At 58.9% G+C, this 26913-nt stretch overlaps 2 protein-coding genes and 1 long non-coding RNA gene across 6 annotated transcripts in view; 1 reads left to right on the forward strand and 2 right to left on the reverse strand.

Annotated features, from left to right (window-relative positions):
• Nucleotides 1-13998, forward strand: part of LOC109550340 (uncharacterized) — a 35922-nt gene extending 21924 nt beyond the window's left edge. The window contains exon 3 of the long non-coding RNA XR_012333627.1: nt 1499-13998. This is a non-coding gene — a long non-coding RNA (uncharacterized lncRNA). The remainder of the gene's footprint in view (nt 1-1498) is intronic.
• On the reverse strand, nt 4874-6681 carry POLD4 (DNA polymerase delta 4, accessory subunit). Its single transcript, XM_033861234.2, has 4 exons — nt 6377-6681; nt 6050-6139; nt 5724-5835; nt 4874-5371 (listed from the first exon to the last, which is right to left on the reverse strand). Exons 1-4 carry the CDS (start codon nt 6471-6473, stop codon nt 5347-5349), a joined length of 324 nt encoding a protein of 107 aa, XP_033717125.1. The 5' UTR covers nt 6474-6681; the 3' UTR covers nt 4874-5346.
• A 725-nt stretch (nt 13999-14723) lies between the features above and the next one.
• Nucleotides 14724-24728, reverse strand: CLCF1 (cardiotrophin like cytokine factor 1). 4 transcript variants are annotated; one of them, XM_033861235.2, is made up of 4 exons: nt 24467-24728; nt 18967-18999; nt 18017-18183; nt 14724-16169 (listed from the first exon to the last, which is right to left on the reverse strand). In XM_033861235.2, the coding sequence occupies exons 1-4, from the start codon at nt 24480-24482 to the stop codon at nt 15675-15677; spliced, it is 711 nt and encodes a 236-aa protein (XP_033717126.1). In that variant the 5' UTR covers nt 24483-24728; the 3' UTR covers nt 14724-15674. The 4 variants fall into 4 exon arrangements, with proteins under 4 accessions (XP_033717126.1, XP_033717128.1, XP_033717127.1 ...); XM_033861237.2 differs by lacking the exon at nt 18967-18999 and having other exon boundaries at nt 24467-24725; XM_033861236.2 differs by lacking the exons at nt 18967-18999; nt 24467-24728 and adding an exon at nt 23808-23935.
• Nucleotides 24729-26913: the final 2185 nt, after the last annotated feature.

Consider the following 26913-nt stretch of genomic DNA (forward strand, 5'->3'; position numbering starts at 1 on the left):
ATACTACGACAGCTGAGATGCCAGTGAGAATTACAAAACAAGGACAGAGGGAAGCAGGAAATGTGGGGACCGAATTAGGGTGAGCCATCCTGTACCTTTCCACCTCCTCCTAATGAGATCTTCCTTGACGTCTCGGCACCATCACACCAGCCACTACCACTTGTGAAGCTCTCGGGAGCCTCCCGAACACTACGTCGACTCTCCTGCCACTCTGACACTCTCCCCTCTTCTTTGCTGGCCTTCTTCCACCTTCTTCTAGAGAGAATTTTCCCAAGTGCCATCTTTGGTCCTATCTTTGCACCCTCTCCCTGTCTCCCTCTCCTCTCTCAGAGAACTCGTCCATGGTCATGGGCTCAAATGTCAGCTCCTGGCAGGTGATTCCCCTCTGTCCCCTGGATTCCACACCCTTCTCTGACCTTGCTGCTGGACTTGACCTCTGGGTTTCCATTGCCTACTAGATGTTTCCATTTGGATGTCCTGTCGTCATCTCAAACTAAACATGCATGAGATCAAGCCTGTCTTCCCCTCCCAGTTTCCATTTTGTTCTGCCCATGGCACCAGCATTCTCTCACCCACCCGAGCTCGAAACCTGAGTCATAGTGGCCGGCTCCTCCCCATATCCTTCCTTCCCAAACGCAGGTCTTGCCAGCTTCCTTTGCAGCCTCTCGTATAGCTAGCTCTTTGTCCTTTGCATTGTCTGCTAATCTAGGTCTCAGCACCCATGTTTTGAATATTTTATAGCTTCCTACTTGGCCCTCCTGCCTGCAGTTTCTTCCCCGTCTAGTCTGGTCAGACAGATTCTCCAGAATGATTATTTTTATCCTGTCCCTCTCCTGCTCAAAAACCTTCAGGCACTCTCATCACCACCGATGAGTCCAGACTCCTTTGTCTCAGGCTCAAGAACCTGTGTTTGTTCCGCCACCTCACTAGTGTTATGCCACATGACATGAGTGCAGGCTCTGGAGCGGGACTCTGGGATCAAATCCTGTTTATTCTCCTCAGTCACATGCTGTGTGATCCTGGGCAAGTACTTAACCTTTCTGTGCCTGAATTTCCTCTCTAAATTGCTTTATAAAATGTTTATAATAATTTCTAGGATTGCTGTGAGGAAAAAAGGCACTTAGGACAGTGCTGGATACACAGCAAGCACCGAAACGCCAGCTTTGGGCTGCGCTGGTTTTTGTAGAGCAAGTGCTGCAGTCTGCACACATCTCCCCTGGGCACACACACCCACCTCTCCTCACCGCCTTTGCTCAACCCAGTCCCTCAGTCTAGAATGTTTTTCTCTGTCTGCTGACTCTTACTCACCCTTCAAGGGCCGCTGACCTATTTCCTCCCAACACACGCTTGTTTGGTGCTTTCTGCAGTGCAGCTCAGCCTCGGCTGGGTGGTAGTGGGCGTGTCGCGGTATATGAAACCAGCCATAGGCCACACAGGACCACATCTTCCTGGGGTTCATTTTACTTGGTAAGTAAGTTCAGCCATTTTTACGTTACAGCAACTGCCCCACACACATCATGGAGCAGAATGCAAAACTGGCCAAAGAGAAAACACACAACTACTAAGAATGTTCAGAGTGGCCCTGGTGGCGAGTGTGCATTCATTCTGCAGTGGAAAGTTCTGAGAAGCAGGGGCCTGGTGGGTTGAGAGGCCAGGCGTGATGAGGTAAGGCGGGGGCCATGCCGACGTGGCAGTCCTGTGCTCAGGGCCCTTGCAGTGAGGGTCCCTTTAACACTCTCTCCTTCCTGAGAACTCCATGTCTATACCTGCCTACTTGCCCCAAGGTAGCACTTGTAGTACATTTTTTTTTTTTTTTTTGTGGTACGCGGGCCTCTCACCGCTGCGGCCTCTCCCGTTGCGGAGCACAGGCTCCGGACGGGCAGGCTCAGTGGCCATGGCTCACGGGCCCAGCCACTCCACGGCATGTGGGATCTTCCTGGACCGGGGCATGAACCTGTGTCCCCTGCATCGGCAGGCGGACTCTCAACCACTGTGCCACCAGGGAAGCCCCTGTAGTACATTGTTTTTCAGCTTTCCACATGGGTGGGTCTTATCTCTTCGATGCCACCCTAAGCACCTGGAGTGCAGGTGCGGGTGGGAATGCAGGTGTGGGGTAACACAGTGGGAAGACAGACCCAGGTGGGAATTGAGCCCCGGTGCTCATGGATGAAGCAGGGCACTTTCCCTCTCAGCCTCGGTTTCCTTATCTGTGAGAGTGGATAATACTCACCTAATGAGATTGTTCTGAGCAGTCAACTAGACAGCGTGAAGTGCAGCAGATGGCGTGGGTTGGCGCTCACTAAACATCAGATCCCTCCCAGCGTACCAGGCTGTCAGCAAGCATCTGATTCTTGAATGTTCCCACCCCAAACCGTGTCCTCCTACCTGCATCTACTCGCATATCCTCTGCCTCCCTTCCTGTCACAGTGGATGCTCCGATCTAAGTCCACACTCTTCCTTGTGTCCTAGTCCTGGCCCTTCTCAACTTCACAAAGACTCCCTGTCGGGTCACTCTCCTCACCGGGTCATTATGCTGTACTGTCACTCTAGCTAAAGCAAAAGACGAGACAGAACAACAAATCAAAACGGTTCCTTGATCCCACACCCTCTCCAGTGGCCACTCGTTTCTCTGCTCCCTTTACAGTAAAAGGTCTCTGAAAGGATCAGCATGCTCCCCGTTTCCACTTCCCCTGCCCTTCCCCCTGAGCCCACTCCAGGCCCGGTCCCATCCCCATCACCCCGTGGGAGCTGCTTGTCTCCTGCGACCGCCACGTTGCCGAGTCCAGTGTGCTCTTCTTCTCAGGCTTCATTTTACCAGCCTCTCAGAAGCATCTGAGACTTTGACCCTCTGCCCAGGCTTCCCAGGCCCTACCCTCTCCTGACTTCTCTCCAGTCTGGCCCCTCCTCGGTCTCCTTGCTCAGGCCTCCCTTGCCTCTAAGCATAGAAGCCTCAGCGCTGTCCTTGGACCACTTCTCACCTCTAACTATACTCACTCAGGTAATCTCATCCCCACACACGGCTTTAAATGCCACCTAAAAGATGCCCCAATTTATACCTCAAACCCAGAGCTCTCCCTAGAATTCCAGACTTGCATGTCCACTGCCTACTCCCCAGCTTGGATGTGTCACAGACCTCAAATCTGAACTCTTAATTCCCTGCCCCACCCTCCCCTTCCCGCAATCTTTCCCATCTTAGTAATGGGAACTCTGTTCTTCCAGTTGCTCAAGCCAAAACCTTTGGAGTTATCCTTGGCTCCTCTCTCTCTTAAACCCCACAGCCAACTGATCAGCAAGTCCTGTCAGTTAGTTCCCCTTCAAAATACAGAAAGAAAAGAAGCTGGCCGCTTCTTACCACCTCCATCTCCCACGCGGGGCTAAATCACCATCACCTCTCACGAGGCCAACTCCAGCAGCCTCCTGAGTGGTTTCATTGCCTCTTCTTCCCCCAAACCCACAGTCTGTTTTCTACCAACAGCCAGAGTAATGCTTTCAAGACGTAAGATTGATTGTCATTTATTGGCTTAAGACCCACCCCACCAGTGTCTTCCTCTCTCACTCAGGATGAAATCCAGGTTCCTCGTCCCGGTCCACAAGGCCCTGTGGGACCAACCTGCTACCTCTCTGGCCTCATTTGCCCCCCCACTTCCTCGCTCCCTCTGCCCGGTCCCTGGCCTCCGTGCTGCCCCTGGACCAGTCTGGAAACACGTCTGCCTTGGGGAGGGTGTGCTTGTTGTCCCTTCGGCCTGCCCGATGCCACCCTGTTGGAGAGCCTCCCCCGACCAACCTCTTCAGCACCCTTGGCATTCTCTGACCTCTCACCCTAATTCTGCCCAGCACTGACCACCGCCTGACATCATATTTACGTGTGTGTTGTTGTCCATCTCCTCACCACTAACAGCCCAGAGGAGCTCTAGAGCCCAGCACACAGCAGGTGCTCAGCAGCCGGGCAGGGGCCACGGCGGAGACGGGAAGAGCCCAGTGCACACGGCCCCAGTCTCTGCGCCACCACATACCTGCTGCTGGCGCTTCTGGGCAACTTTGGACAACCGTCTAGGCTTCAGTTTCCCTCTCTGTAAAACCTACCATGAAGGACTTTTAGGAAATTTAGGGATAATACATTTAAAGTACTTGAGGCATGGTCAGTACTCAGTAAAATGGGGACTAAAAAGGCCACTTGATTGCCCTCTAGGCCTGTTCCCAAGGAGTTAATAGTTCTGTTTCTGCCTGCCCCAGGATGGAGGGCTGATGCATCAGATGAAGTAACACCATTAAAAGGAGTACTGATTCCGTTCTCCACGTCGTATGTCCCAGGGTCCCCTAAGCGCTGTTTCTGAATACGGCCAGTTCTCCTCCATCCCCAGGACCTTCCAGTTCCCTAACAAAGCTCCTCAGATGATGGCCATCTTTGAGCAGGTCCTGCAGGTTGAAACGCTCCCCCAACCCTGCTTTGGATCCAGGTGGCCCCCATGTGGGAAAGTACAGGTGCTTGCTGGGTATGTGTATGTCTGTCTGGACCTTATGAGTCATGGACCCCATGGATCCTGCTCTGACAAAGAACCCATTTTTGTGAGGTGGGCAGCCCTGGGCAGGCTAGGTGGTGGCTCCAGTGGGGTTTTCCTGGCTGGTAAGGGAAGGTGGCTAGAATAGTGTGCGCCACCAGGGGGCGCCAGAGGTTGCTCAGCGCTTGTGAAGACTGACTGTTGGTTTTTTTTTTTTAAGGTGTCTCTCTTTCCTTCCTCTCAGGTCTAGGGTTAGGCAGTGGAAGAGGCACACGCACCTTGCAGGAAAGCATGGTGCTAGTTCTCTCCTACCTATCAACCTTCTGGGTGCTGCCCGTCCAAGCAGGGCCCCATTACGAGACTGGAGGTCAGGCTCCCAGGCTCAGAGTTCTTTATTGATAAGCACTAGTGAACCCCTCGCCCCGTAAGCTCAGCCAGTTCTGCCCTCAGATTCCCAGCCTGAGGTGCGGAGTACATCTTTGCCTCTTCGGTCTTCTGCCTTCTGTCGGAGTCTGGTTCTTCCCAAAGCTGTGCCTAATTTGCCACATCATCCCAAGGACCACAGTGTTCAGGTCAGGCACGTGGCAGCTTCAGAAGGGTCATGGCCAGGTCCTCGTCCTCAGAAACCACTCTCCACGTAGGAGGTGCTTGGCTTCGGCTGTGTCGGATCTCAGAGGGGGCACTGGGAGCCTGCTGGTCGGACCTCCACATTCAGCCTCTTCCCTTCACTGTGAACCTCTTTCCTGCCAAATGTTCTCCACAGCAGAGCTGAGCCGAGGGGCAGCAACTGGTTCTAGCTTGTGTCTGGAGGTCCTCAAGTAGTGGGCGGGAGGTCTAAGGTGGTGCTTCAGAGGGGATAGAGATGCCAGAGGCTGTGCGAGGGGGTGTGGGATGGAGGGAAAAACCCGCATCAGTTAAGTCTCTTGATCGGCTCTCACCAGCCCCAGCTCTTGGCCACGGCCTCTGGTCCTTGGCCAACCTCTCAGTATTAAATAGTCCCTTGGGCCCTAGTGTACCCTTCCTTCACCATTAGCTCAGAGATAAGTATTAAGGCAAGCTTCTGCCTCCTGAGCGCAGCACCTTGTAGAACCTTCTTGCCTGCTCAGCGAGGATCCCCCAAGGCTGCACCTATTTCTTCCTCCGGTCAGGACGGCCCCCATCCAGGGCCAGGCGGTGCCTGGAGAAGTCCCTGGCTCCCCTGAGAGCCCCCCACCGGCCTCTGACCTGCACTGGAAGCGCGGATCACCGGGGTGGGTCTGCAGCACCTGCCACACTTCTTGGGGAGGCTCTAAGCCCATCTGCTCTGCGCGATGCCAGCGTTGCAGCCGTGTGATCCCTGCGGGGGTGGAAAGAAGACAGTGGGGCCTCGTGGGGGGCAGGGAAGCGTCCAGGCTAGAGAGTGTGGGTGGAGGGGTGTGTCAGGACCTCCACACCCCTGGTTTCCAGACACAGTGCTGAGAGGGTCAGGCAGGGGCTGGGGCTGCTTGGGTGCCGAGTGGGTGGCAGGACTGGCTCCGGGATGTGCTCTCGGGGCCTGAGGGGGCTCTCACCTGTGCAGGGCCCATACTGCCAGGCCAGGTCAAACTGCCTCAGCAGCTCCATCTCCGCTTCATCCACGCTCAGGGGCTGGGGCTCTTCCCCTGCAATGACATGCTGCTCCTTAGGCCTGCCCAAGCCTGTGCCCTGCCGGGCTGGTCCCCTGCCCCTTGCCTCACAGCTGACCCACTGTTCCCCAGCCCTCACCGCCCCTTTGCCTCTGCTGTCCACTGCCAGGTCTGGTGTAGGAAGCAGAGGACATACTTCACTTCCCCTTCCATTGCCCACGTTCTCTCGTGTCCCTCACATCCACTCCTCCCGCCCTCCCACACCTCAGAGACCTAGCTCTGGTGCCAGCTCCCCCTTGCTGTGCCCAGCGGAGCCCTCCCTCCTCTTCACTACAGGGTAGGAGTCAGTGATGAGCCGTTTCCGGCCCATGGCGGCCACCCAGGCAGGCGGAGAAGGAGGCGACTGCCGGGAAGGAGAGACAGGCCAGCGGGCACGAGAGAGACAGCTGCAGAGAGAGAGAGAGTGAGAGAGGGCTGGGGCCAGAGAGCAAGCCTGGGGCCAGCGATGGGCAGACGGATGACCCAGACAAACAGAAAGGAAGTCCGAGGGTTCCAAGGAATGACGCCTCTCCCCCACCCCCACAGGCATGCAAACAGCAAAGACCTAAGCCAATGGGAGGCCGCCTCTGTGGGGCAGGGCTTATCCCCAGCCAATGACAGGTGGTGCAGGCAGAGGGGGCGGGGCATCTGATGCAGCTGCGTTCTGGGGGAGAAGGGGTGAGGCTGGGGTGGGGGACCTGTCATGATATCGCCAGACTGCACCACCTCCTCCTGCCCCCCCCCACTGGTCTACAGCGGGTCTCTGGGGACTTGCAGAGTGTTATCCTCAGCCTCTCACTTCCCGTTTTCCCTTCCTAGGCAAATGTTCTTTTCAGCCTCACTAATCCCCGTGGCCGGTGTGTAACTCCCCAGAGCCCAGCGGGAGACTTCCAGTCCCGCCCCTTGGCCCACCGAGTGTTGTGTGGGCAGGTCTGGAGGTCCGGAGAGAGTTTGGGCTCATCCCGACCCCTTCCCGGCTCCCACGGCACCCCCACCGGCCCTAGGAGACCTCCCCGGAGAAGCCCATGGGTTCTGAAAGCTACGCCCAGAGACACTGCCCACTCTGAGTCCAGACGAGTGCTCGCCTCCTCGGCTCTCCTGGGGTCCTACAGCCTGCCCCCACCCGTCCTCTAGTCAGGAAGATTCCACACCGCGCAGGAGGCCAGAGTGCGTTTGGATCCCCAGTCCTTCGTCAGTAAAATCCACCCCAATGTGAGAGTATGAGCAGAAAATACCAACAGTAAACCTGACACATATATGGCACGCACAGCCGAGTACTGTGCTAAGCACTTTCCCACATACTCACTCTACTGAGATAGACAGAAATGGTTCTTGAAAGTAGGAAGTACTGGGGACATCCCTGGCAGTCCAGTGGTTAGGACTCGGAGCTTCCACTGAAGGGGGCGAGGGTTTGATCCCTGGTTCCGGGAATTAAGATCCCGCAAGCCATGCGGTACAAGATAAAATGAGGAAGTAGGAAGTACTGATAGTCACAGGCAATGGTGGGGCCCCAGAAAACCATTGTCCCTCCGTGCTCCCCAGGAGCTCACAGGCTAAAGGGCAAGCACACGGACACACACATTGTCAGTGCCAGGATAAAATTCCTAACAAACAGGAAAAGGGGGAAGAGAGGGTCACAGTGGGTTGGACCTTGAGGCTGGCTTAGCACTGGAAGACCTCCTGGAAGAGGTGGGCTGCTGTAAACAGCGTCTCTCAATTCTCCACCCATGACCTTTGTCCCTTGGGCTCCTGTCATCGCTGACTCACCCCTATACCCGCCTCCTCCTCACCAGCTTCCTGGCGGCAGGCGAAAGCGCGCCGGCCATCGGGAGTCTGGGAATCAGTGTGAGGCCCAGCCCAGCCCCATCGCCCTCCAGAGATCCCATCCAGTTCTTCCTTCCCGGGGTGCAAGGGCCTGCTCAGAGGCTTCTGCCTTCCCCCTGTCACTCTGCCTTAGGAGGATTGTGGGCACATGGGAGGAGAAGGCTCTGGAGAGTAGACCACCAAAGAGGAGGAGCTGGAACGAGCCGGCCATGTCTTCAGGGGCCTCCTCCCGCCTGGGTCTCCCCATCCCTTCCTGAAGGAGGGCGGAGTGGAGGAGGGAGAGCTCATGGGTGCACTGCACGGGGCTGGATGGCCCTTCCCTGCTTTACTGTTTGGGCTGGGCCTGGTCTAATCCCCCTTCTGCCTCCTGGACTATGTGGGGCCCACACTGAGGCAGACAGGGGCCCTGCTGCCTTGGGGAGGGAAGCAGGGAGGCCCTCTCCACCAGGCCTGGGAAGGGCTTCCGTGTGGGGTCCAGTCGGGCACAGAGCGCTCCAGGGAGGGATGGTGCCCAGGCTCTGTGGGACTGACCACCCCTCCTCAGAGGGCGTGTCTGGAGGTGTGTGGCACCCACCTCCTGCGCCCACAAAGCCCTGAGGGAGTAGGGAGCCATGGGTGGGGCAGACCCCTCCTCATTCCTGGTCCCTCCCACCTCTGAAAGCTGATAGCCGTGGGGCCCTGCCACCGCCCAGGGAGCGTGAAATGGGGTATGCTGCTGGGCGGCCACAGCGGCTCCCACTGCCGCCTGAGCTAGTCCCTCTCCTCTCTGGCACCCTGGCTTGCTCTCTGGGCACTGTCTGGGCCATCCCTGCCAGCTGCCCACAGCCCTGCCTGGCCCAGGCCCCGCTAGCCTCTCCCACTCAGCCTGGAAGATGTGTCCCTTGGCCTTCAGCTTGTCCCAGTCCAGGTCATCCGCTCAAGTGCAGGCACCCTAGGACTGGCTTTCCGGCCTGGAGTTGAGGGAACTCCCCACAGGCAGCGTTGCCCCCCTCACCTAGTTGGGCAGCAGTGGGATCAAGCCCCAAGGCTCGAAGGAGTAGGCACCCAGGGGTTTGGGGGCCATCGCTGTCCAGTTGGTATCCTTCCCCGACGAGGCATCTGAAGTCCTAAGTTGTGCTGGCACAACGAGGCCAGACCTTGGCCTGCCCACCCTCAGGTCTTTTCCCTCTTTACTCCCCCAACCCTGTCTGCCACTTTTAACCTTCCTTCCTGGAACCCCTATCCCTATTCAGGCAATCTCCTGGCCTATCCCCAAAACTGCTGTCCTGGGTCCTGTCACACACAGTTCAGGCTTCAGGCTGGAAGCCCAGGCCAGAGGTCTGACCTGGGGGTTAAGTTCTCTTTCTTTCAGGAAATTTTCCGAGACCCAGGCGTAGGTTCCTTGTCAGCCCCGATCCCCAGAGGCTGGCGATGAGACTGGCAGGAGTGACCTTTGCACCTTGGCCTGGGAACACTCAAGGCCCTTGCCTCACAGCCAAGGCCAGAGTCTTGGGGGAACGCAAGAGAAAAGGAGAGAAAAGAACTGGAACAGGATCCCAGCACCTTCTTTAGGGCTGAGGCCCACCACTGACTGCTCCAAGGGGAAGGGGGATTAGACCTGGCTTAGCTCAGACAATGTGGCAGGATGGGGGGGACTCAGCACTGCGCACGTGCCCTAAGAGTCCCTTCCCTTCCCCCAGTCACAATGGGGCCTGTGGGGAGAGCCAGCTAGAGCTAGGAAGGTGGGGGCAGGTGGAGGGAGGGAATCAGCTGCCTGGGGCCCAGCGGGGCGCGGGGCGTAGCCCGCTCTCCTTCCCTCTCCCTGCATCCCCCTTCCTCAGGCCCTCAGGCCCTGCCACCCACCCTGAGCTGGAGATTCTGGGCACCAGACTCCCACCCTTGGCCCCGTTCTCCACCCTGTGGGGCAAATTCTTTCAGGCAGCTCCTCCTGGTCCCTCCTGACCCTCCCAGACACCCTCCTTCCTCCTGCTCCAGGCTCTCTGGCCCCGTGGGCTTAAGGGGCGGAAGGCAAAAGTTCCCCTAGGTCTGGGTGTTTTGCTGCTGGACGTCTCTTCTGCTCTGTCCCAAACACCCCACCCAAACCTCCTCCCATCACCTCCCCTTTCACCTTGGCCTTCCTGGCTCTAGGGCAATCCTAGGGAGGTTTGAAAAGGGGCCCTTCCGGCCATTCCTCACCTTGGCCACCAGGTGTCAGACTTTGTCCAGCTGGGAGGAAGGTCCTACTTAAGTTTCCACCCCATCAGCCTAGCCTTGGCGATCAGGACAAACTGGAGGGGGGCCTAGAGCTGACCTCTGAACTAGGAAGGCTGAGGGATGCTGAAGCTTGGGGAAAGGGCCAGAACTCTGGTTCTAAAGCTCACAGTTACTCCCTCAATGCCCCTACCCCCAGCCTACTGACAACGGCTTTGTCCACTGCTGGGAAATTGGGGAACCAGGCTGAGTCAGGGAGCTCAAGAATTGAAGGAACAAAGGCAGGGACAGTTGTGGCTCCAGAGAATAAGGGGGAGCTAAGGGGGAGCCACCCATCAGAGCGCTCAGCCAGGCCTGGATCACTAGCCCTTGCCCTGTAGGTTAAGGGGAACAAGGGCCACCCTTGGCCCTTCCCCACTTGGGATGGCTATGGCAAGTGGGGAATGTGTGTGTGTGTGTGTGTGTGTGTGTGTGTGTGTGTGTGTGTGTGTGTGGTGCGTGCTTCAATGAGTCTCCCCACATACCAAGGGGGACCTAAGTCCTGGATATGGGTCAGTCTTTGCAAAAGCAGGAAGCTGGCAAGGCATGACTACCCCCTTGCCGCCCCCCAGCAGAGCCTCTACTCTATCCACTCCCCCACCCCAGAAGTTGCCTCGCCCAAGTGACAGTTCTCCATCTTGTAGACATCCTCTCAAACACAGGTGTGTTCCCAGGCACCCAAGATGAGGATGAGATTTCTCCTCCACAGCATGCTATCTGGAGGTGACAGGGAGGAGGGCCTTCTCTCCTTCTCTCCCACTCTCCCTAACCTTCCTGGGAGCAGAAGGCGTTCGTTCTAGAGATAATGTCCTTCCCCCTGTGACTCTGCAGGGCCCTAGGTGTCCCAGGTTCTTAAATTGACCTCTGTGTACGTGGGCGCCTGACTATGAGACCGTACTTGAGAGGTGGAACCTAAGATAACCAATGAAAACCCATCACCTCTCCTGAAGCAGCTGTGGATGGAGAACAAATGACAAACCCATTCACAGAAAACCTGATGAGCTGTCATGCATGCGGAGCTACCCGCCTGGTGGTCCACAGCACCCAAACCCAAAGGAAGGACTCACACCCCTGACCTCATCAGTAGGGAGCTGTGGGGGGAGAGTTCAAGAACTCAGACTCTGAAATGCCCTTTCTGGCCAGGCTCCCCTCTGCGTCCACCCCCTGCCCCCCACCCCTGCCACTGGTTCCCTCTACTCCCCACCCTGTAGGCATATGCAGCGCTGGGCTGGCAGCCACTCAGAGTGCAATCTCTAGCCCTCTAGAGTCTCTCGCCCTTTGATTCACTGCCATCCCTGCTTGCCTGTCCTCAGCCTTGGGCAATAGCCTCTCTTCACTCTGTCCCCACCTCTGGCTTGATAGGAAATGTCAGGGAATGTCACAGTCATGCCGATGAGTCCATGACAGAGATGTGTTTGCTGATATCACTGGTGCCACATGGCTACCCAGCAACCCTTTTGATTCTCTTCTGTTTGTCCCTGATTCCATTCCCCAAACCTCCCAATCCTTCTCCAGCCACCACCCCTCACACAGCAGCACCATGTTCTGATCTCTTCCATTTAAAAACAACAACAGGGGGCTTCCCTGGTGGCACAGTGGTTGAGAGTCCGTCTGCCGATGCGGGGGACACGGGTTCGTGCCCCGGTCTGGGAAGATCACACATGCCGTGGAGCGGCTGGGCCCGTGAGCCGTGGCCGCAGAGCCTGCGCGTCCGGAGCCTGTGCTCTGCAACGGGGGAGGCCGCAACAGTGAGAGGCCCGCGTACCACAAAAAAACAAATAAACAAACAAACAAAAATTAAAAAAAAATAACAGGGGACTTCCCTGGTGGCGCAGTGGTTAAGAATCCGCCTGCCAACGCGGGGGACACGGGTTCGAGCCCTGGTCTGGGAAGATTCCACATGCCGTGGAGCAACTAAGCCCATGCACCACAACTACTGAGCCCGCGTGCCACAACTGCTGAAGCCCGCATGCCTAGTGCCCATACTCCGCAACAAGAGAAGCCACCGCAATGAGAATCCCGTGCACTGCAACGAAGAATAGCCCCCGCTCGCTACAACTAGAGAAAGCCCGCGTGCAGCAACAAAGTCCCAACGCAGCCATAAATAAATAAATAAATTTATAAAAAACAGCAACAGCAAAACCCAACCAAACAAACAACCTTCCGTGATCCTGCTGCTCCCTCTAGATGTTGACTTTGCCACCAAACTCCGGAGGGAATAGATTTACCCTTCCGACTTTCTTCTCACCATCTCCATCTTTAATCTCACAATTCGGTGTCTCTCAACTGCTCTTGCCAAGGTGGCCTGTGACTCCCTGATTACCAGAGAGGTGGTAATCAGGGAGGAGACCCACCCCCACCCCCACCCATCTCCCCTCCGCTCTCCTGGGACATCTGACACTGCGGATCAGCTGCCTCCTTGAGACTCTCTTCTCTTGGCTTTTCACGCACTATTGTCTTGACACTCTTTAAATCTGTTTAAATCAAAGTATCGAGTACATTATCCTGTGCCCAGCATTGTGCTAAAATGCTGCAGGGATGCCCTCACGATGCTAGATGCTACCTGCTTAAAAGGGAGGCAGACACAACAGCCCTTGTCCTGCCCATCCTCCAAGAACGGCATCAGGTCCCACGCGGAAGCACTTACTGTGTCCTAGGCACTGGGAGTACAGCATGGACTTCAGACGCCACTTCCTGCCCTGTGGGGCCCACGGCCCAGCAGACCAGCAGGGCCCTCGCCTAACTGGATGCGATCACTCCCTCCTTCTTGACTTAAATAGTACTTTGCCTGCGTCTTTCTGCACTTAATCAAATTCTGCTTTGGATTCTAGCATTTGGCAGGGGGTGAAGATGGGGGGATGGGGGGGCTGGTCCCTCTTCCCAGATTTTGTTCAACACACTAATTGAACACCTTCTTTGGACTTGAGCTTGAGCCTGAGCTGGGTGCTGGACAGAGAGAAGGGGAAGACTCAGAATCTGCCCCCAGGAAGCTCACAGTACGTAGCGTGGGACGTACCTTCCTTCTCCCTGTATCCCATTTAGCCCCTTGCTAGGTGCCTCACAGCACAGCCTCTGGATGGAGACAGCCCAGAGGCCCTCTCCTTTCTATCTAGTTAGGCTGGTGGTGGGGCCTGCAGCTGCCCTTGGCCACACCTGGGCAGCCATCTCTGCCAGAAGAGCCTGGACTCCTCTGGGTGGATGTGTTCCCCCCAACTTGGGTCAGGTGACTCAGGGACTTTCGGCAGAGCCTGGCTCACCCTGCCCACAAGCAGGTCCTGTCGCTCCTGCACCTACACTCCCAGCTCCCCCTCTTCTGGTGGCTCTGCACTTGTCACTATCTCCCAGTGCACATCATGTGAGCGTGCTTTTGTTTCTTATCGGCTCAGGTAAGCTCGCTCTCTTCCCAGAGAGATTGCAGGCTCTGTAAGGGCAGGAGCCAAGTCAAGCCTTGGACTTCTTTAGGCTCTCCAACACCAGTTAGCATGGTGATGGGCAGGTAATTAGGTCTTTAAAATATTTGTCAACTGATTGACATCACCATCGTTTGTTGCTTCCTTTGCTTAGGGCACTGTCTCCAGGAGGCCCTGGTAAAGTATCCCCGTATTACCTGGGAGCAGTTAGCCCATCGATCTACCCAGTGGCTCTTCACTAGAGCGTCCCGACACGCCAGACATCAGTCATCTGTGATTACTGGCCGCCGCTGCCTCAGCCAAGCATCTTCCCTTCGTTGTTTCTCTTTTCCTTTCCAACGTTCTTATAAAGGTATTGATTATTCCCATTTTACAGATGGGGAAACTGGAGAATAGAGAGCTTTAAATCATTTGTTCAAGGTCACTCAGCTGGTAGGTTACGGACCTGGGATTTGATCTCAGGTCATCCCTCAAACAGCATCTGTCCCGTTTGCTCGCGGTCCAATATGAGTTTCTCTCTCTCCCCCTAATCGGCTGTTTTATGTTGGAGAGAAAAGTGTAGAGTCACAGCGGAGACTTGATACTTGGCCCCAGTCTGTCACCCTCCCTGGGAGATGAAGGTATTGAGAACGTGAGGGTCACTGCTGAGGGACTCCGGCAGCCGGCCACAGGTGGGCGTCCTAGGGAAGCTGAGGGCTAGATGCGCGGGGTTCGGAGAGAGCACCGGAGGGCAGAAGGACAGCTGTGCAGGGGGACAGACCCATAAGACCACTCAAGTAAGCCAGAGTGAGGTAGACGAGCAAAGGCTGGGAGAAGGAAGGTAAGCGACAGACAGATATTTGGGAGGACTAGAGGAGGGGTAGGTGGAGGGGCAGCAGTGGAGTCTGCTGTGTTCATGTCTTCCCAGTGGACACAGGGGAGAGAGCCTCTTCCCCAGCTCTTGGCATCTCCTGAGCTAACCCTTGGGCTTCTGGCCCTCCACCAGCAGGTGTAGGGCCGGGGCGGGGGGGTGGGGGGGGGGCGGGGGTGGTGGCGGGGGTGGTGGGGAGGAGGCGGGAAGGCCCGGAGAACAATGAGGAGAGCCAGGGGGCGGGGCAAGGCCAAGGAAAGAGATGAAGTTCTGGGGCAAGCATTTTATTTGTTAATACAAGAATAGAAATTCTGCAATAAATATCATCTAATAAATAACATCTCCAAATAAATAAATATTAATACAACAAACTTAGAGTCATGAGTGGGTGGGGCTGGGGGGCAGGGCCTGGGGGAGCTGCCCCCCCACACCCCGAAATGCTACTGCAATGTAAACTTTCAGGAAGTTCTGTGGCTGTGGCTATGGCTGCCCTCCCCAGCCTGGGCAACCCACAGATACCCTGGGAAAGGGGGCGGATTGGAGGCACCCTGGGGCTGGCAAGAAAATTCAAGGCAATGTCCTTTTGGTTGCCACCCTGTGCCACCGACTGCCTTGGGGACCCCTGGGTCCAGTCTGTCCCTGCCCCTCTGCTTTCAGTATTACCTCCAATGCAGATCCCACCTCTTCCATTTTTGATCCCATCTCTTCCTGTTTGGACTTGCCACTGTGTTTGTTTCCTGAATGGGATGTATTGAGTTATTTGGGGGTAGGGGAGCAACACCCATCTAAGGAGAGCAGGGCAGCCAAAGGGCTTCACCCCAGAAAGGCACATGCGATGGTGGCCCCCTCCCTGCCCTACAGGCACGCTTCCTGGCAGTGCCACTTGAGGGGCTGGGTGGGCACTGGCAAGTGGTTGGCAGGGAGCAGGAAGCTGTGAGAGCCTTGCACCAACTTGAACCATTGTGGGTTCCCTTGAGCATCACGTCCTGTGGAAATGGGATGGGGCCTATTGCACCTCTTCCCCAGACCCGTAGGACTTAGGGAAGCGGGGAGGGGATGGGCCTTATTGCATCACACCCTCCTCCCAGTCCAGGGAGGGCTAGAGGCTCATGGCTTCTGTCTCCTGGCTCAACAAGTGTTGGTGTACGCCTTTCTCCCTCCCAGAGTGGGAGCAGGGCTTGAAGGCGGAGGGGAAAGAGACGGTGGTAAAGGTCAGGGATCAGAAGCCATGGGCCTCCAGGTGCAGGGTGACCGCGGCTGCCGGAGGCTGCATCTTCTTCTTGAGCCGGTTGAAGTCCTTGGCCGAGCGCCACAGCCAGGTCTGCAGTTCCTTCAGCAGCCAGAAGTCATCCATCTTCTGGAGGAAGTCACTGTGGGCAGGGCCAGGCGTCCAGGTGGGCTCAGTCCCGGGCAGAGGCTGGGGCAGCGGGTAGCCCAGAGCTGCCATGACACCCGCGATGCTGCCCAGCAGGCCCTGGAGGCTGGTGCAGAAGTGGGCCAGGCTGCGGCGCAGCTCAGCCGTGGCGGCCTGGCGGTTGAGGCCACGCAGGTAGCACAGGAGGTGGCTGTAGGCCTCGTAGTTCTGGGTCAGCCGCAGTCTGTCGTTGAGGCTTCGCCACACGTCCAGGTTGACAGTGGCCCTGGGCAGAGTCTCCGCCCCGAGCCGAGGTGGGTTGAAGTCAGGCTCGTTGAAAGGGGGGCCCAGGTAGTTCAGCTGTGAAAAGGAGAGGGCGATGGGGAGGGAGAGGGGCGGAGAAGCCAGCTCGCCTGCCTGCCGGGAGATACCTGCCCCCAAAGCTGCTATTTCCTGTGTCCCCTGACACGGGCCCCACCTCCACGCTAGGCCTCTCTGTTCTCGGGCCTCCCCTAAGTTCCTCTGGGGAAGTCATTTGCATGGAGGTGACAGTTGAAGCAATGGGGGTGATGAGCTCTCCTATGGAGAAGTGCAGAAAGAGAATAACACGCAGGAGAAACTCAGGAAGGACGCGCTGATTGGCTGAGAGTACCAGCCTTGGGAGAGCGCCCACTGTGGGGGTTGGGAGAGAGAGGAAGAGGAGCCATGAGGACCCAGGAGGCCAGGCTGCAGAGGTGAAGGTGGACCAGGAGAGTCAGAGCCAAGGAGAGGAGTTCAAGAAGGCAGCAACGCTCAGCAGTGGGGCTGCAAAACAGAGAGCGAGGAGAATGAACCTTAGAAATGCCATTGGGTTTGGCAAGAAGGAGGTGCCTGACGACCTTGGAGAGAACCGTTCCAGTGGCCTCGAAGCCAGATTGCAGGGGGTTAAGGAGTGAGTGGGTGGAGAGGAAGTGGAGGCAGAGGCTGCAGACCACTCCTTCAAGAGATTTGGCAGCCCGGGGAGAAAAAGGGTCGGGAGCTAGGGGGGTAGCAGTCAAGCAAAGGTTTTCTGGACGGGAAACCAGAGAGGGAAGAGCGGGTGGGAAGGCAGAGGGGCCCGTGAGCATCCAAGCTGCCCTGGGTGGAAAGGCAGAGGGGCTCATGACCATCCGAGCTGCCTTTGCCCCTTGGCACGCGTGGTCCACCAGCTGAAGGGCAGGGGACAAGGTGCTCACTAAGCCCCCAAAGAAGCGCTCATAGGCGCGAGGCGGCAGAAGGAAGAAAGTGAGGCCATCTCAAAAGTTGGGCAGGAGGAAGGGTATCGAGGACAGTCTGGGGAAGAGGAGAGAGCCTTGCCAAGCCTCCGGGGAGAGGCCTGGGGCCCCGGGAAAGGGCGAGGGAGATGGTTCAGCTGGGAGAGAAAGGGAGAAGCGAGGGGCGAGGCCTGGGATAGGCAAGGGCCCGGGGGAGGTTCCCACGCTGACAAGCACAGAGACAAACTCATTTCCTCGGTGTATCCTGGGGCCGGAGCCAGCTCCCCCCGCCACCCTCCTCCCCTTTCTTTCCCTGGCTCCAAAGTAGGGTCTGGGATGTGGAAGAGGAACACGGGAAGAGGGGCCAGTTCCCCACGGTCCTCGGAACCCTGACCCTCCTGCCTTCCCTCCTGGGCTCTCTGAGCACCTCTGGACCGCCCCCAGATCCTTATGGCACAGGGTCCAACTGCACCCTGAACCCCCTGCCACTCCTGGCCTGGGTTCCCTGCAGCCCCCTTCCCCCAAGTCCCCCCTAGGAGGCCCAGCTAGGATGGGAGAGGCAGACAGAAGGGAGGCCCATGGGTCCAGAGCTGCAGGGCCCCAGGTCTGGGGCAGAGACGAGCTGGAACACAGGCACGGGAGGTGGGGCCCCTCCATCCCCACCCAGCCCCACCCGTGCGCGAGAGACACCACAACACGGTGTAAACAGAGGAGACTTCCCCGGCCCCCAGGGGGAGGCGGGCGGCTGGGCCGGCAGCCAGCAGGGCGAGGGGCCAAGGCGGGTGCGAGGCCTGCCCACATGCCTAGTCCTGGGGCCAGGGATGGGGAGGAGGGGCGCCCTCCCTAAGAGGGAAGGGCGGGGACAGGCCCTCCCCATCACCCCATCATTCACCAGGACCCCCACCGGTGGGCCTCTCTTCCCCCACTCCCATTCTTCACCCAACTCCCAGCCCCTGAGCTGCCCTGGATACTCACATAGGTCCCAGCCAAGCTGCGGAGCTGGTGCTCCAGGTAGCGGGTGAGGTCATAGGTTTTCTGGATGGAGGGGCCAGGCCCCGGGTCCCCTGTGCGGTTGAGGGCTGGCACTGCAGGGAGGTGCCAGAGCACGGTGCACAGGCACGCGAGCATCCCCCACGAGTCCCCTGTGGACAAGACGGCGAGACGCGTGAGGGTGGCCCGGCCCGGTCAAGGAAGCTAGCTAGCAGCCCCTCAGGTGTCTGTCCCCACCATAGGCTGGGAGGGGGTGAGGGTGGACCACCAGATGGGAGGTGCGGGGAGTGGAAGAGGGGAGTGTTCCTGGCCTGAGAAAGTGTGTGCACGGAGGCATGTATGTGTCTGAGGAAGAGGACTTGGCCTGTGTGTCTACCAGGAGGTACTGGAGAGTATTTGTGCGTCAGCTAAGTCGCTATGTGTGCCGACACGCGTACGTGTGTGTGTGCACGTGCGTGCGCGTGTGTGTGTGTGTACATGGGGGACCAGGCCAAGGGACTGCGGATCAGGATCAGTATTCCCAGGTTCCAGGTGTACCTCGGCCTCCTCTCCCACCCTCCGGGTCCCACTGCAGCTTAGGGGGAGCCAAGGGGTTGGGAAACAGCACGTGTCAGAGCTTCAAACTGAGAGAAGTCAGCCCTGAGAGGGGCGCCCCAGAGGCGGCCAGGAGTGGGAGTTGAGCCAGAGGCAGGACATAGGGTCAAACCACCGGGGTCAGAGGCAAGGTGGAGCTGTGGACCACCAGGGGCGGGCTGAAGGACACGGGGCTGGCTCCGGCAGGCGGTGGTGGGTACATTCTGGGATTTGATTCCCGGGTGTGGAAAGTGTAGGATCGACTTAGATTGAAGGAGATTTAGTGTCACTCTGAGAGGCTGGCTGCAGCGTGGAGATCTGCCCCATTCTCCTCTAGGGTGTTGGATGGGGAAAAGTGTGACCTGAATGAGACCCGGTGATCTGCGGTGATCTGCCTGCAGCGAAGAGAGGGGGCGGGGGGGGGGGGGGGGGAGAGAGGGAGAGAGAGAGAGAGAGAGAGAGAGAGAGAGAGAGAGAATATGATGTATCTGCCGAGTAGGGCTTGTCTGATGATGGTGCTGGAGGGTTTGGGCCCCGCAGGATACCAGAGGCCAGGGGGTCAATGCTGTGAGGACAGACTAGGCAGTTGGGAAACATGACTTTCCCAGCTTTTAGGTGAGGTCCAAGGTCAAGAGCACTAGGCCAGGAGTCAGTGGGCATTGGGACTGGCAGTGGCAATGAGGGTTAGGGTAGAGTAAGGCTATAATTGGCATTGAGCTAGGTTAGGTTTACGGACTGGGTTCCTTTCAAAGCTTCAGGTTAGTTTATTGGGATTTGGCTGACTGAGTGTGGTTGAGGTTTGAGTCCAGCTGGGGGATGTGGTTAGGTCTGGGCAGGCAGAGGGTTGGCTGGGGCTAAGGTTTGTGAATTTGTTGATTTAGCTGTCAGATGGGGTGATGCATGGCCTGTCAGCAAGAGTAGGGCTAGTTTGGGCTTTGAGCTTGGGTAGGTGTGAGATCACGAGTGGTTTCTTTCTTCTAGTTTACATTATAGGGCTTCCCTGGTGGCGCAGCGGTTGAGAGTCCTTCTGCCGATGCAGGGGACACGGGTTCGTGCCCCGGTCCGGGAAGATCCCACATGCCGTGGAGCGGCTGGGCCCGTGAGCCATGGCCGCTGAGCCTGCGCGTCTGGAGCCTGTTGCTCCGCAACGGGAGAGGCCACAACAGTGAGAGGCCCGCGTACCGCAAAAACAACAACAAAAAAACCCCGTATAGTTTACATTATATACTGTCAAATTTTCTACAATGACATACGTTGCTTTGATAGAAATAAGTTGGATGGGGGTTTAACAATTTGATTGTACTTAAGATAAGTGTGGAGTTAAGAAAGTATTAAGACTAGGTAGGTTTAGACTTAGTCATAACACTGGGTCGGGGCTTTAGAGAGGGTTACAAACGAGGAGGGGTTTAGGAGTCACACTCTATGGAATGTCTCTGAGAGTGCAGGGCTCAGGTGGGAACTTTGGCAATGGCGCAGCTGCTCAGTCCTGACTCTCAGATGCTTTCCTGGCTGGCTTCACTGACAGAATGCAGTAGCAGGGCTGCCACTAGTCTCAGGAACCCTGCCCTCTCGGGTGGAGGGCTCTTGGTTCTAGGCTGTGTGTGTGTGTGTGTGTGTGTGTGTGTGTGTGTGTGTGTGAATGAGTGTGCGCCCCATCCATGTGTGTTTTAGGACAGAAAGCAGGATCAGGCTCATAACTGCTCCCTGGGGAGACAGGCTCCCCTTCTCCTCTTCCCCATCTGCAGCCTGTGGCTTCCCTCCCAAACGGTCCCTTCCTCATTCTTCCTTTCCACCCCTAGCTCTTGCTGACTCTCTGAGTTCCTTCCTATTCTCCGTTCTTCACATCCCAACACAATTCCAGGCCCTTCTCCTCTGCTGCCTTCAGCCTGGCTATCTGGCTGAGTCACCTCCAGGATCCTTTGGGTACAATGTGGGGTTAGTTTCAGAGGCTGGAGACCTGCTGAGGTGGGCAGCAGTCCTTGCAGCCTTGAGGTAGCTTTCAGGATTGAGCCTGGTCTCTTCTCGCAGTTAGTGGCAAGGCCGAGGGTCCCAGCTGAAGCAGCAGTTGAGCACTAGGCTCGCCTCTTTACCCCACACCCTGCTCCGGGCAGCCTTGCTAGCCAGAGTTCTGGGACTGGGCTCTGCCTGGCCCACGGTGGTGCGGGGGGGTAGGGGGGGTCAGGAACCCAGCTCTGGGCCTTGTTTGCCCCCTCCCCTTCTGGGCCCTGCGGGACATCCCTGGGGAGGATTGGCTCCCTATACAGGGACAGCAGGGGGAGAAGCCTTTGCAAAAACAAGAACGAAGTCATCTGGGCAGAAAAACGGCTCGTGAAATTAACCAGACAAGGCCGGTGTTTCCAGGAATATTTCAGTTCTGAGGTAACTGTGTCACTGAAGGCTGGGGGGGGGGCGGGGGGGGGAAGCTGAAGGAGCTTCGGGATTGACCCATGGAGAGAACCAGAAAGAGGGAAGGAGCCTCAGAAATCCAGAGGGAGAAGAGGCCAGGAGAGGAGTAAGGTGACAGGGCTCTACACTCCATTAGGACAGCCTCCACTCTGGGCAAGATGTCCCATATCTTAGGCAGCAGAACTGAAAGCCTTCCGGGGCAGGGAACACCTGTGGTTTAGTCGTGAGCACTGGAACTCAGCACAGCTCGCCACTTGCCTGTGTTCCTAGGAGGGCAAGCCCAGTGGGCATCCTGGAGCCCTCTCCAGGCTCGTGGTGTGCAGGTGGACCGGCCACCGGGGGCTGATTCCTGGGCCCCCTCCCGGAGTCCTGGCCCCCCGCCCAGCCCCCGCCCCAGCTCTGCCTCTGGCTGCTGCCCACTGATTGTTTACATCCCGTCTTCCCCTGTGTTTATAAATCCAGCTGAGCACGTGAGGAGCTAATGAGAGCAGCTCACGTTTCCTGCTGCGGCCCCCCCACCCCCCATCCTGGCCCCCGCCCGGGCCAGCCCCTAATTCCATCCAGATCCCTGGGCCCTGGGAACCGAGGCCCCCCCTCATGAACACACACACACACACACACACACACACACACACACACACACACACACTCAGCCCATGCAAGCGCATGGCCACCCTGACACGGCTACACAGGCAGGCATACCCGTGTACGCATGTTTAGGCAGCTGCCCCCTCAGCCTGTCTCCCCCAGTCTGACCTCACGCAGTGAAGGTAGGGTGCTCAGCAGTGCAAATACGCCAGGGTAGTCAGGGTGGGTAGGACAGGTCAGCCAGGAGACCGTGCACCTGGGATTGGTGGCTAAGAGCCATCAGCCTAACAGGTAGGAGCCGGGGAGGCATCGCAGAGCTCCAGAGGTGCTGGGCTGAATGTGGGAGCCAGAGGAAAGGCCAGACCAGGACTGGCATCCTGGTGACCTTGGAGGGGTCTGTTGAGGTGCACTGAGGGGACGAGCGGTTTAGGGGGTGGTGGGTCCACTGTGGTGTGAGATCCAGGAAACGGCCCTGGGGGTCACCTCCCAGCCCCCTTCTCAGGGAAGGGCCCAAAGAAACAGCCCATCTTTCCTTGTCCTCTAGGCTGGCTGCCCTCCCCTCTGTTCCTTCTCTCCCTTCCATCCTCTCCTTGGTTCCCTATCCCCCAGGCAACTGAGAATCGGCTTAATGAGTGGGTACACACGGGCCCAGAAGTGAGGAGACCTCACTTTGTCACCAGCTCATCCGGTGACTCGGCTTGTGTGAAGGGGTTACACTGTGCGTGTGAAATTCCAGACCACGTGATGCTCCACCTCTGCTGTGCTCATCAGCAGCCCCCTCCCTGCCCTTCTCGTCCAGCCTAAATGACAGAAGAAGAAACTGAGGCCCAGGGAAAGAAACAGATGGGCGGGCCAGCCTTCCAGCCTTGTGGAGTCCATTCCCACCCAGGAGTTGGGCTTTTGTTGGAGCCAGAGGGTCCGGATGGTGCTGCAAGAGGACCCTGGGTGGAGCCGGGGAGCTGGGCAGCCAGCAGAAGGCAGGCACAGGGGCAACATGAAGGAAAGAGTCCGGCAATTGTGTAGGTGTGCTTGAAAAGGTGTTGTTATCCAGCGGGTATGGGAGGGGCTCAGAGGGAGCGTGCAGGAGCCAGGGTGTGAATAGGCAGGTGGGATTGTGGGGAGGAATGTGAAGTGTCACTAATGGAGTAGCTGGTGCAGAGGGGTGGTGTGCAGAAGTGTGAACGGGCCCAGCGCAGGGCTCTGGCAGGGGGAGAGGGAGCCATTACATCAGTTGGGAGGAGAGACTTCTGGGGCGGCTGGGTGACAGTTGCTGCCACCTCTGCCTGATGCCCGTTTCCTCCCCTGGTTGAGTGCCTGGCTCCAGGGCAGCGAGGGTGTCTGAGCCAGTGGGGGGAATGGGTCTGATCTGTCAGGGGGATGTATCCCTGTGTCCTACGGCGGGGGCGGGGGGAACAGTTGTGTGCTCCTGGAGCCGGGAGGGGGTCCGTGGGGACAGTGAAAGCTCAGAGGTGTCAGCCTGTATGGGTCAGGGTCAGAGAGCGGCTGACAGAGGAGTGGGTCCAGTGCCTGCACCCACAGCCTCTCTCCGAGGCTCGGACCGCTCCTGCCGAGCCAAGCCTCCAGCCCCCTCCCCTCCTGGCAGCCCCCTCCTACCCCAGCGGGGAGGGCCAGGCCGGGCGCAGGAGGAAACAGGGACGCGTCCTCTGGGATTGGGAGTCTGGGGAGGGCTTCTGGAGCGCAGTGTGGAGTTGCTGGGAAGGAAGGTAGGGAGAGCAGGGATGAGGGCACTCTGGCGAGGCCCGGGGACTTGGGGTTTCCCTCGAGGGGCTCGGCCCGAGAACTCGGCCGGCCCTCAACCTCGGCGGTGACCTCTCGCTCCCGGCCCCCTCCCCGAAGCGGCGGCGCCTTCCCCCTGTGTGGCCCCCGCGCCCCCGGCCCCGCCCCCGGCCCGCTCCCGCCCGGTCTCTCCCTTCCCGGCGGCGGGGGCGGGGGCGGGGTCCGGGGCGCCGGGCTCCGGGCTCGGCCGGGCCGCTGCCCTTTCCCGCGCGTCAATTCCCTGCCCTGCCCGCCCGCCCTCCCGCGGGCTGCCGGGGCCGAGCGGCCGCTGCCTCAGCTCCCCGGCCGGTGACAGACTTTCCTGCCCGGTCCGGCCGGGCTGCGCCCGCCCCCCGCACTAATCACTCCCAGGCCACGGCGGGCCGGCCCGGGGGGCTCGCTGCCGCCTCCCGCCCCGCCGCCCGGCCCCTACCTGCCGCCGGCTCCCCCGCTGCGGGCAGCATGGTGGGCTCCGGCCGCGCGGCGCGCAGCGAGGAAGCCGCGACTCCCGCGGCCCGGCCGGGACCAGCCAGGCTCCGCTCTGCCCTCCGCCCTCCTCTCTACTCTCGCCCGCCCTCCTTCCCGCCCTCCCCTCCCGGCGGGCCGGGGAGGGAGAGCGGCGCGGCCCGAGGTGTCGGCCTCTCCTCGCCTCCCGCCGGCCCGGCCTCGGGCTCCCCGTGCCTCCCTCCCTCCCTCCCTCCCTCTTCCTCTCCCGGCCCCCTTCTCCCCGCGCGCCGCGTCTCCCTCCCGCAGCCCCGCTCCCGCCTCGGACGCGCTCTCCCCGACTTTTGCGCGGGGCTCTCTCCTCCGGGATCCCGCGACCCCGCCTCGCCGGGCTCCAGGTGGCCGCCTCCCAGGTCTGCGGGCCGCCGGGGCTCCCCGCCGAGCGGACGCAGGGAATGCCGCGTCCCCGCCCGGCCACTCTCGAAGGCGCCCGGCCGTGCCTCCCCTGGCCCGAGCCCCGCGGACGGGGGCAGCGCCCGGCTCCCCGGCCGGGCCCCGGCTCGGGACTCCCAGGGGGAAGGACTGGAACCGGATCTCGCGGCTCCCGGGCGGGGGCGGGGGCCGGGGCCTCGGACGCCTGGCTCCTACCTGCTCGGAGGTCCATGGGGCTGGGGGCCGGGCGGGCCGGGCGCGGCTCCTCTCCCGGAGGCTGGCGGAGTGGGAGGGCGAGCCGCGGCTCCGGCGAAGCTTTAATAATCCCATCCGCCAGGCCCACTCGCAGGTTTTTTTCGCTCGGTTTCGGATTTTTTTTTTTTTTTCGGTGTGGGACATTCTGCAAACTTTTTTTTTCTGACGTGTAAAGCTGTAACCACAAATTGTAGCGGCCCTCCCCGGGGTGGGGGGAGGAGGGGGGAGGAGGGAAGGGAGGGCTTCTGGGGCTCCTCTCCCTCCCACAACACCGAGGGGGGGTGAGGTGAGGCGAGGCTGCGGCGGTACCACCCTGGGCCTCCCTGGGGGAGGGGGCGGGAGGGCATCAGTGCTTCTGCAAACTCCCAAGAGCCAGGGGAGTGAGCCGGCCTCTCCTTTTCTTCTCCCTCGGTGTCGGCCCGGGGCGCCTGCCCCCTGCCCGGCGGGGTCCCAGCTCTCACCCTACCTCTGCCTCCAAGTCTCTAACCTTCCCTCCCCTCCCCCTCCCCCTCCCCCTGAGTAAATGCAATGACACATCCTCCCAAATGCCAGCGAGCTGGCTTCGAAGCAAGTGATGGTGTTTTTCCTGCTGCCCTTTGTCTGGGCTGACCGCCCCCCTTGCCTATTGTCCCGCCGCCTGTCCCATTTCCAAAAGCTGAGGCTAAGCGAGGCTCCGGGGCTGGGGCAGGTGACTAACCGGCTCACAATGCCCCGTGGGGGGCAAGAAGAGGGCAACACAGGCCCACTGCCCAGCGTGGAGGAGAGAAGAGGGCACTTGGCTGAGGGTTTTTCCCTCAAGTTCACAGGGTTCTTCATTCTTCTTCTCAGCCGCCAGGAGAGTGCTCATGGGTGGGGGATTTGTAATTCATTAATCAGCACGAGGCACCGGACCAGTTTCAACACCAGAGGCTTCAGGGGTGACTCAGCGGGACCGCTCGAATTCTAGGCGATGGACAGACCAAGAGTCCCCACTTGTGAAATGCTTCCCCAAGAAGCCATTTGGCCATCTCCTGCCTTTGGGGTTTGGATTGTAGGTTTTTTCCGGTGCTGGGGTGGGGGTGGTCTTGAGTGTGGAGTGCTCTCCCTGCGTCCTTCCCTCAGGCCTGGGTTGGGACTTGCCGGGGCGGGATTCCTAGGGGACCCGTAGCCCAGACCCTCCCTGGAGGGTCTCCCTTCCTCCCTGTACAGAGGGCTGCCAAGGAGCGTGCAAAGGAAACAGCTCTCATCTGGAGGCCTGCAGACATCCCCACTCTGTGACTTTTCTTGGGGGACGGTCACTTGGTCTCCAAGGCTTGAGTGCTCTAGAACCGGACCGCCAATTAAATCACTTGGTAATACGTTGCTTTTGTTGTTGTTTATTTGCTGTTTCAAGGAGGGAGAGGTGGTGGGCCAGACCTGAGAGGTGACTCCTCTCTGGAATAGCATCGGAGCCTGCGCTCACCACTCCTGCCCTGGGTCCCCCCTCCCCCCCGACCGGAGAAGGAAGGACACCCTGCCCGCCCTGCCATAGCCCCTGCAGCCTGTGGGTCAGAGCAGGCAGCGTGGGCATGACCAGCGCTGGGTTCCCAGGGCAGCTCTTCCCTTTTCTGCACTTCGAGAACTGGGATGGGGGGGTGGGGGGGTGGGGAAGAAGTTTGTTTTCAATTACCTCACTGGAGTGGGACAGACTCTTGTTGGGTTTGTTTTGGGGTTTTTTTTCCGCTTTCTTTCATTTCCTAAACGAGGAGAAAATGAGCTGAGAAAGGGGAGCTGGCGGGGGGGTTGGGGGCAGGGGATTTTCTGGGGCGTCAGGAGCAGCTCTGATGAAACCTGCCTTGGAAGGGCCCTTTGCAAAAGTGCTGGGGGGGGGGGCCTCCCGCCCACCCCTCCCCCAGCCAGAATGCTGTGGAGTTTCAATGACATTCTTGGCCAGTGAGCCCGAAGATCTTCTGATGCCCAGGCCAAGGTCAAGGAGGCAGATGCCCAGGGGGTGACTGGCACTGAGGCTGGCCAGGAGGTCCCCTAGCAGCCACCCTTCCAGAGGGAGGGAGCCACAGAAGGAAGGGGAGCGGGAGGGGGAGAAGGGAGCCTCTCAAGTCCTTCTCCCCTGGTGTGCAGCCTGCTCCTTGTGGAGAGTGTCTGCACAGACAATGTGGTTTGGATTTGGCTGAGCCCCTCAGCACCTTATAAAGCACCTTGCTGAGTCAGGGAGAAAGCGGCCCCAACACGGGAGAGGAGGAGGGGCCAGGGGAGAAAGGGGAAAGAGGGAGAGGGGAGCCGAAGGAAGGGGGGGCTGAGGGAAGAGGAGGGAGAAAAGAAGGGACGGGGCAGGAGACACAAAGAGGAGCAGACTGCAGTGGAAGGGGAGGAAAGCTTCCCATGCCCTCACCCCTGCCAGCAAATGTTCACCTCGGGAATCGAGAGAGAGA

This window comes from Tursiops truncatus, chromosome 8, assembly GCF_011762595.2.
Source record: "Tursiops truncatus isolate mTurTru1 chromosome 8, mTurTru1.mat.Y, whole genome shotgun sequence".
Classification (NCBI taxonomy): Eukaryota; Metazoa; Chordata; class Mammalia; order Artiodactyla; family Delphinidae; genus Tursiops; species Tursiops truncatus.

What these genes read in the sequence shown, in the direction of transcription:
- POLD4 (XM_033861234.2), bottom strand. Translation starts at nt 6,473, where the DNA reads ATGGGCCGGAAACGGCTCATCACTGACTCCTACCCTGTAGTGAAGAGG. An exon ending in GGAGCTGGCACCAGAGCTAG is followed by an intron (nt 6,140 to 6,376) that starts GTCTCTGAGGTG and finishes ATGTCATTGCAG; the next exon opens with GGGAAGAGCCCCAGCCCCTG. An exon ending in GCAGTATGGGCCCTGCACAG is followed by an intron (nt 5,836 to 6,049) that starts GTGAGAGCCCCC and finishes CCACCCCCGCAG; the next exon opens with GGATCACACGGCTGCAACGC.
- CLCF1 (XM_033861235.2), bottom strand. An exon ending in GATCACCGGGTCTCATTCAG is followed by an intron (nt 18,184 to 18,966) that starts GTCACACTTTTC and finishes TCTTGTCCACAG; the next exon opens with GGGACTCGTGGGGGATGCTC. An exon ending in GCAGCTTGGCTGGGACCTAT is followed by an intron (nt 16,170 to 18,016) that starts GTGAGTATCCAG and finishes TCCTTTTCACAG; the next exon opens with CTGAACTACCTGGGCCCCCC.